The sequence below is a fragment of the Bidens hawaiensis genome, unplaced genomic scaffold (assembly GCF_021521415.1).
Source record: "Bidens hawaiensis isolate Kalapana, Puna unplaced genomic scaffold, B.hawaiensis_p1.1 tig00000055_1, whole genome shotgun sequence".
NCBI lineage: Eukaryota > Viridiplantae > Streptophyta > Magnoliopsida > Asterales > Asteraceae > Bidens > Bidens hawaiensis.
In genome coordinates, this window is record NW_027491016.1 from 3,114,677 (window position 1) to 3,123,721 (window position 9,045).

At 36.7% G+C, this 9,045-nt stretch overlaps 1 protein-coding gene across 2 annotated transcripts; it reads left to right on the forward strand.

Annotated features, from left to right (window-relative positions):
- The first annotated feature begins 3,494 nt into the window (after window positions 1-3,494).
- LOC143637090 (dihydrolipoyl dehydrogenase 2, chloroplastic-like) lies at window positions 3,495-7,914 on the forward strand. Of its 2 annotated transcripts, XM_077104572.1 has the most exons (13): window positions 3,495-3,821; window positions 4,424-4,705; window positions 4,805-5,173; window positions 6,083-6,163; window positions 6,239-6,301; window positions 6,382-6,456; window positions 6,532-6,610; window positions 6,706-6,806; window positions 6,882-6,995; window positions 7,124-7,237; window positions 7,329-7,400; window positions 7,492-7,547; window positions 7,758-7,908. In XM_077104572.1, the coding sequence occupies exons 1-13, from the start codon at window positions 3,495-3,497 to the stop codon at window positions 7,813-7,815; spliced, it is 1,791 nt and encodes a 596-aa protein (XP_076960687.1). In that variant the 3' UTR covers window positions 7,816-7,908. The 2 variants fall into 2 exon arrangements, with proteins under 2 accessions (XP_076960687.1, XP_076960748.1); XM_077104633.1 differs by lacking the exon at window positions 7,492-7,547 and having other exon boundaries at window positions 7,758-7,914.
- The last annotated feature ends 1,131 nt before the right edge of the window (window positions 7,915-9,045 follow it).

Genomic DNA, 9,045 nt, shown 5'->3' on the forward strand with positions numbered 1-9,045 from the left:
AGATGGACACCATATTGGCAAAAAATTCGAGGGGACGGTTAGGATCGTGAGCTTACAGTCGCTTAGCTGTGCTCTATTGCTAAAGTGGATGTGAAGATTGTACCATAACTTACTCATCCAGGTATATCATATATGGAACATCTTTAATAAAAGGAGGGCTAATAAAGGTAACAGAATTTTGAATTAGATTGCCAAATCTATCAACGAGCTTAATAATAAACACATTATACCTCTATCGACCATAAAAAAAAGTGGGTATAGGGGATTCAACGATCTTTTGCCATGATGTTTGGATGGGAAACGAAAGTCTTGCAACTAGATTCCCAAGAATATACGATCTTGATCTTAACAAACATGATTTTATTAAAGATTAGACGAACTTCATCTTAACAAACATGGTTTCATTAAAGATTGGAACAGTAAGGATTCGTGATAGCGCTGTTGAAGGAGACAACTGAGGGTGGCGTGGAAGTATCTCAATTTGAAGGTCTTAAAGCAGAGCCAGAGAAGATTACTTGGTCAAACAATACAAAGAAGTGGATTTTGGATATTGAATACCAAGATGGTTTCCAAATTCATATTGGTAGAAAACATATTGATTGTTGCATTCTTCTGGTTGTTGACTTGACTACTAGACAACACAAATGTGTCTCGAAGAAAATCAATACAATGATGTGGAGATTGTTATTAAGTTTTCTTCCGACTAAAGGTTAATCTTTGGAGTAGAAGAGTCAAATTGAATAATATACCGTGTGCGTTATGTTCTACCTATTTGGAATTGAATGATAATATTTTTAAAGATTCCACTCTCGAGAATAATATTCTGGCTTGGTTGGATAATTTATAATTGCCTAAAAATAAGAGGGGGGCGGGTTTTGGAAGCTATCGTACGGACATCTTGGTGTATCATTTGTAAGTTTAGAAATGAGGCGACATTTCAAACATATCATTAAAGGTATTAATTTTAGACATGGTTTACATTCTAACTATCTTTAAAAGAGAATGTTTTCATATTTGTCAGCTTAGCCCTGATCGGTTCTGATTGAATATGGTTCCCGGCAATTAAATGCTTGATTTGGACCGGTCGTTGCAACTTAATGCTTTCATGACTTGAACTAGTTGGTTTGAACCATGCATTGCGGCGAAGATGCGATGGGAAGTCAATTGGCATCGATTTGGTTCTGTTTGTTACAGCAACCGTAGGATATCGAGAAAACCCAAAGCATGTCAGCGGGGAAGAGATGAGATTCAAAATGTGCCCAAAAAAGATATCGACATTTGTTGGGTTTGTTGATTATTAATAAATAAATAAATATAGATTTTTTTGGGTACCATGGACACCATATTGGCGGAAAATATGAGGGGAGGGCTGGGATCGTGAGTCTGCAGACGCTTAACTGTGCTCTATTGCTAAAGTGGATGTGAAGATTGTACCATAACTTATTCATCCAGATAGATGGAATGCCTTTAATAAAAGGAGGACTGCTAACGGTAACAGAATTCAGAATTAGATTGCCAAATCTATCAACGATCTTAATAATAAACCCATTATCCCTCTATCAACCATGAAAAAAAAAGTGGGTAAAGGGGATTCGATGGTCTTTGGCATGATGTTTGGATGGAAACGAAAATCTTGCAACTAGATTCCCAAGAATATACTATCTTGATCTTAACATGGTTTCATTAAATAAAGATGATACGATCTTCATTTTAACAAACATGTTTTCATTAAAGATGGGAACAATAAGGATTCGTGATAGTGGTGTTGAAGGAGACAACCGAGGGTGGCGTGGAACTATCTCAATTTGAAGGTCTTAAACCAGAGCTAGAGAAGATTACTTAATCAAACAATACAAAGACGTGGATTTTGGATATTGAATACCAAGATCGTTTCCAAGTTAATATTGGTATAACACATATTGATCGTTGCATTCTTCTGGTTGTTGACTCGACAACTAGATAACATAAATGTGTCTCGAAGAAAATCAATACAACGATGTGGAGATTGTTATTAAGTTTTCTTCCGACTAAGGTTAATCTTTGAAATAGAAGAATCAAATTAGATAGTGTACCGTGTGCGTTATGTTCTACCTATGTGGAAATGAATGATAATATTTTCAGAGATTGTGTTATCGCTTCTTCAGATTGGAAGAGTATGTCAAGATGGTTGGATATTAAGTTGCCCAAGTCCACTCTCTCGAGTAGTATTTTGGCTTGCTTGGATAATTTGTAATTTGCTAAAACAAAAAAAAAGCGGGGGGGGGGGGGGGGGGGGGGGGTTTGGAAGCTATCGTGCGCACATCTTGGTGTATCATTTGGAAGTATAGAAATGAGGCGATATTTGAAAGGTATTATCAAAGGAATTAATCTTAGACATGTTTTATACATTTTAACGTCAAATGTATGCCAAATATACAAGAAGCTTACATTATACAAGAAGTGGCGAGTCATGAGAGAAACGTTCCATCTTTTGGTGTTCCATGTAAGCGATGAAGTGGTTCACTTGGCGTTCCATGTTTTATGCGTTTGGAAGTAAGCTATGACATCTTTTGAACACTGTTCTCACTATTTTAATGCAGAGTAAGTCATGAGAGTATACCCATTATACAAGAAGAATTTTGATTTTACAAAATAACACCAATATTCTTTTTCCCATATATGTGTTCAACTTTCAACCTTTATGCATTCCACAAGTGCAAATCGTCATTAAAAATTTATTAATGTTACGTAGTAACTTGAGAAATATAGGGAAAACGTATTGGTGTTCTTTTGTAGAATCAAAAATGAATAAACTCTCGTGACTTGCTCTGATATAAATAGTAAGTATAGTGGTAAAAAAAGTCACATGTCATCAACTTACACTACATGACTTTGAAATCATCTTTGCATCTTCAAAGAAGTAATCCCATGAGTTTGGAATAATTGAAAATACAGAGTTCAATCCAGCTATCTCAAATGGCTGGTTTCATCTTATGCTTCCCCGTGACGAAATTATGTTAAATGGTTTGGATCCAGCCATCTCAGATGGCTGATCTAGTCACAACAAATGTACACATCATCGCTTACATGGAATGCCACTAGGAGAAGAGAGAAATATCTTAAAATCCATTTAGTGTATTACCAGACACATAGAAACCTATTCTTTCTTTCTAAACCTACTATTTTGAAAATAAAATTCGTAACGCTGTTTTCCCAAACGGAGTGGGTATCTTTGGTAGCGAATTAGATTGGTTGAAGTGGTGTAAATTCTTGTTCACGTGGTTTCCTTTAGTTATTTTTAGATGACTGCTCTCTGCTTGCTTGTGGAGGTAGTAGCTAGATGTGTTGGTTTCTAAAAAAATGAAAGGAGGAAAACTTGACGTTACTGCTACAAGTGAACTAATAACCAACGGACCACCACTTGGTTAACTCCGTTGCCATCTCCTCCGGCGGACGTCCCAAAGGTCTCCATATACATTCACCAAACCCTAACCCAACTCCCTCACTTATTCAAAATGCAATCTTCAATCTCTCTATCACTTTCTTCATCTTCTCCGCTCACAGTCAGATCCGACGGCGGAGCAACCTCCGACGTGTTCTTCGGTGCCCCCAGTCAGCTCTGGTTTTGTGGTGTCAGAAGAGAAGCTTTCTCTGGATGCAAAGCAGTTGTGTTCAACCAATTGCCTTCTGTCACGAAGAAGAAGAAGAAGAAGAAGAAGAAGATTTCGGCTTCGTTGACCGGAAACGGAGCTTCGTTGACTAAGGGTGGTTTTGATTATGATTTGGTTATTATTGGAGCTGGTGTTGGTGGTCACGGTGCTGCTCTTCATGCTGTTGAAAAGGTAATTGTAATTCAATTTGCCCTAGGTATTAATTGAATGTACATATTATTGATTTCATTTGGGGGTTTTTTTAAGGGGTGTGCACGGTTTGGTTTGGGTCGGTTTTCAGTTGGGCTAATACCGTTCGGTTTTTTAATCTATGAAAAAACAGTTAGTTTGGGTTCAGTTTTGGGCTAATTGAAAACTGTTCGGTTTGGGTCGGGTTCGGTATTGGTTTTGGGCTAAAAATGAAACTTCAGTTTTTGAATCTTTGAAAACCATTCGATTTCGTTTCGGGGCTCAAACCAAAACTTTGGTTTTTAAAAAATGTTCGGTTATGGTTTGTGTTCGGTTTTGATTCTTCATTTTTGCCATTTGAACTTGAAAATTTTGGGTTGAATAAAAAAATTGGCTCAAAATAATGAACCTGGACCTAAATTTTCGATACTGAGAATGTGAAGTAGTCATGTAACACTGTACTTAATTTAACTGTTGGTATGCACATGCCATAGATAATTTAGGGAAAGTACATCCTGTGATTCAGTAACAATGAAAGGGTTATACTAATATCTTTTAATGCATTTTAGTTTAATTAAACATAAACATGAATTTAACCTCTGCAGGGTCTGAAAACCGCCATCATTGAAGGCGATGTGGTTGGTGGAACATGTGTTAACCGTGGCTGTGTTCCTTCGAAAGCCCTTCTTGCTGTCAGTGGTCGCATGCGGGAGCTTCAAAACGAACACCACATGAAGTCGTTTGGTTTACAGGTTGCAGCTGCAGGGTATGACAGGCAGGCAGTAGCTGATCATGCAGAAAATCTCGCCTCCAAAATTAGAAATAATTTAACCAATTCTTTGATATCTCTTGGTGTTGACATATTAACAGGTGTTGGCACTGTTGTGGTATGTTCATTGGATTTAAATGACTTTTACATTTTTCTTATTAACTGTATTGGATCATGCAAATGCCTTATGTTGAGTTTGTTATGGATGTGTATGTAGGGTCCACAAAAAGTGAAATATGGAAAAGCTGGGGGGAGTGAGACAGTGGTTACTGCAAAAGATATTATCATTGCTACTGGATCAGTACCGTTTGTGCCTAAGGGAATTGACGTTGATGGTAAAACCGTAATAACGAGTGATCATGCATTGAAACTAGAGACGGTGCCTGAGTGGATAGCTATTGTTGGAAGTGGTTACATTGGTCTTGAATTCAGTGATGTTTATACAGCACTTGGAAGTGAGGTGACATTCGTGGAAGCTTTAGATCAGTTAATGCCTGGATTTGACCCGGAAATTGGGAAATTGGCTCAAAGGGTTCTTATAAATCCCCGAAAGATTGACTATCATACTGGTGTATTTGCAACCAAGGTTTTTATGTTTCTATTCCTTTATTAGGGGCTGGGTAGGGATGCTCAAAAGCATCATGGCTCACTCGAAATCAAACCAGCCAAGCCGAGCCAGCTTGGTCTGTACACGAGCTGAGCACGAGCCAAGGTCGGTTCAGCTTGTGCTTCGCTCTGGCTTGTTGACTCGTTTAAATCAAAGCCATCATTTATATACGTAAACAAACAAACATACATATGTGTCTGTCCATGTGTGTGTATTGGCAATATTCGTGTGGCTCATTTAAAAGTAAAATCCAAATTCTTATATATATATATATGCACAGGGTTTGGATCTCTTCAGAACTCTAAATATTTAAGATTTTCAAGAATTCCTAACAACCTATCACTTTTTTTTTAATTTCACATGTTTAAAGTTATTTGAGGGTAATTTCGTCATTTATAACGTGTAGTTACGTAATCACAAGTTTACATATGTGTAATAACCAAACTACACATATGTTGATACCCAATTTACATATATATGTAATCAACTAGTCATAAGATTACATATAATAAATGGCAAAAAAAACCTCAATAATATTAAATATATAAAATAAATAAAATGATTGGCTGTCAAGAGTTCTAGAAGTTCTAAACATATTTGGAGTTCTGAAATGATCCTGATTTTGTAGTTTATAAATTCTGCGTTATGCGTATGTTACAAATAATATTTTTAGTCTTTATATATATATATATGTCAATATTCGTAAAATGTAAGATAATTAAAAACTAAACCAGTGGCTCGAGCATTTGATGAGTTGAGCTCGAACTCAACATTTGAGCTTAAGATAAATGAGGCTACCCGAACCCAGCTCAGCTTGTTTACAGCCCTAGCTGCGGTAGACATCAATTCCTCAATGTTCATGTTTGTTAAAAGTTCCCATATTGATAGATCACTCCAGCAAAGGATGGTAAACCTGTAACGATCGAGCTTATAGACGCCAAGACAAAGGAACCAAAAGATACATTGGAGGTCAGTTTGACCATGCTCAAGTCTAATACTTTCATACTTCGATCACATATTCATACATTTGACCGTTTGTTCTAGGTAGATGCTGCTCTCATTGCAACCGGGCGGGCCCCATTTACACAAGGGCTTGGTTTGGAGAATGTAAGTCAACTTATCAATATCACATCTGAGCTTCTATTAGTAAGATCAAAGATAACCAAATACTATGTTTCTTATTATAGGTCAATGTAGAAACACAACGCGGTTTTATCCCCGTTGATGAACGTATGCGAGTTATTGATTCAAAGGGAGAATTGGTACATACATCACCTATTTTATGATTTTATCATACTCAACATATTATGTATCATTGACATAAGTTTGCTTATTAGGTCCCTCACTTATATTGCATTGGTGATGCAAATGGAAAAATGATGCTTGCACATGCAGCAAGTGCACAGGGGATTTCAGGTGACCAATTTTCATTACTTTCAATAAATCATTTAAACATTTAGTAGCAGTTTGTTATTATTACCTTTCTTATTCGGTAATTGTTTATAAAATAGTTGTTGAGCAAGTTTCTGGGAAAGATCATGTTCTTAATCATCTAAGCATCCCTGCTGCGTGCTTTACTCATCCTGAAATCAGTATGGTTGGATTAACCGAGGTATGTTATCAGTTCTTTAACACTTACCAAATATCCTTTATTTGCAATTATAAAGTTCTATTTATAAACCTGCAGCCACAAGCAAGAGAAAAAGCAGAAAAAGAAGGATTTGAAATAGGTATTGCTAAAACTAGCTTTAAAGCCAACACTAAAGCCCTTGCTGAAAACGAAGGAGAGGGGCTTGCTAAGGTAATTACTATATACACATCTATAGTATGAGTGTGGGTCGGGTCGGGTTGGTGTATGGGTCAAAACGGGTCTGGCCATAATTGGTTCCACTCAAAACGTATTGGTAAAGTTTTGTTTTTTACTTGCAGTTGATTTACAGGCCTGATAATGGGGAGATTCTTGGTGTTCATATATTTGGCATGCACGCTGCTGACCTCATTCACGAAGCATCAAACGCTATTGCTTTAGGAACACGTATACAGGTTTGAAATTGAAAAAACTTATTATATTAATTGTTATTTAGAAGGACAAAGGTCAATACTATAATTGATTGGTAACATTTGAATCATGCAGGACATCAAGTATGCTGTTCATGCCCATCCAACATTGTCTGAAGTGATCGACGAATTATTTAAATCAGCCAAGGTAAATAAATTATTCTAAGCCACTTATATAATTCATTTTCGTGCAAAAAAAAGTTTTATATAAAATTAGAGACTTCATATACAAATTGCAGGTAAGGGCGGAAACCTCTTTAATTCCTCAACTGAGATTCTCTATCCTTTTACAATGGTATAACAAAACCACGCAATCTAAACAAACAATTTTTTCAACACGTAACTCTTAAACAAGTCAATTCCGGGGTACTTAAATTACTAATGGGCCAAACTAGTTAAAATGCGAAGAACAGACTTACAGTTCTATTTCATCAACATATTTATTTTATCGTATTTAATGCATTAATTATCGGGCTCCTGTTTTGACATGCACATTGTCGTGCAGGTTAAAAACGAAGCTTCTAGGGGGGTTGGCGAACCTGTTGCAGTCTAAGCTCGGTTGATGGATTTAAAAGAAGCGTGGACCGCTTGTTGTGACGAATATGCAATGCGTTGGCTGACATTTTTTTTTGGAGCACATGCTGCTAGTTACTTATCAAGAGATTGAAATTTGATTTTTAAGATTTTATAATATTGGTTTAACGTGTTTACTCCCTTAATCTGATTATTTTGAGTATAAATAAACAGAATATTAGAATAATTGTTATTTATTTTCAAGCAGTTAAGACTGTTTATGAAGTCAAAAGTTATTGGTTTAAATACACATGAAAATATTTTTAGTATGTAATGTGAAACGTAAACAACACTAGATAATATAGGGCGGTTCGGTTCGTGATCTCATGGGGTGGCTTGGAGGAGATCAAGATAATAAATTAATTATTATCATTATCTTTTTAGTTTAAAAGTTTGATTTATCTTTTATTATTTCAACTTTTGAATTCTTATTATAGTCCAATAAAGTGTTTGAGTTGGAATAGGAAACTAAATGTAAGGGTTATAAAAGCCCATTAGATTATTGTTTGTAGTACGTATTTTTGTTTTCTCAATTAATAAGAAGAGGAGTAGCAGGCAGTTCTGAATTGTTGGTGTTTGATTTGTTCTGTTACCCACTTGCCAAGTTCAACAAGTGGTATCAGAGCCACGTTTAGGGTTCGTAGAAGAATCCGTTCAGGTCCAGAAGAAGCAATCGGAGCAGTAGCAGATTAGAGGAAGTCTACGGTTCGATTGGAAGAAGATACTATGGCAGATCTTCAGGTTACCAGTGGGATAAGGAAGCTTAATCAGACGAACTACAACACTTGGTCTACTTGTATGATGTCGTATCTACAAGGACAAGATCTATGGGAAGTTGTCAACAGTACGGATACCGTCCTACCCAGAAACGATGTGAACGGGGCAATCGGCAAGTGGAGAGTCAAAACGGGTAAGGCGTTTTATGTTCTTAAGACTACGATTGAAGAGGAGTTGTTAGAACACTTACGAGACCTTCAAACACCTAAACAGGCATGGGATGCCTTGGTAGCCCTGTTTTCCAAGAAGAATGATGCAAAATTGCAACTTCTTGAGAATGAATTGTTGTCCGTAAGCCAAAAAGAATTGACGATACCGCAATATTTTCATAAGGTGAAAACCTTGTGTAGAGAAATCGGGGAGTTGGATCCGGAGGCAAGAATCGGGGAACCGAGAATGAAGCGAATCATCATACACGGGTTAAAACCCGAGTATAGAACGTT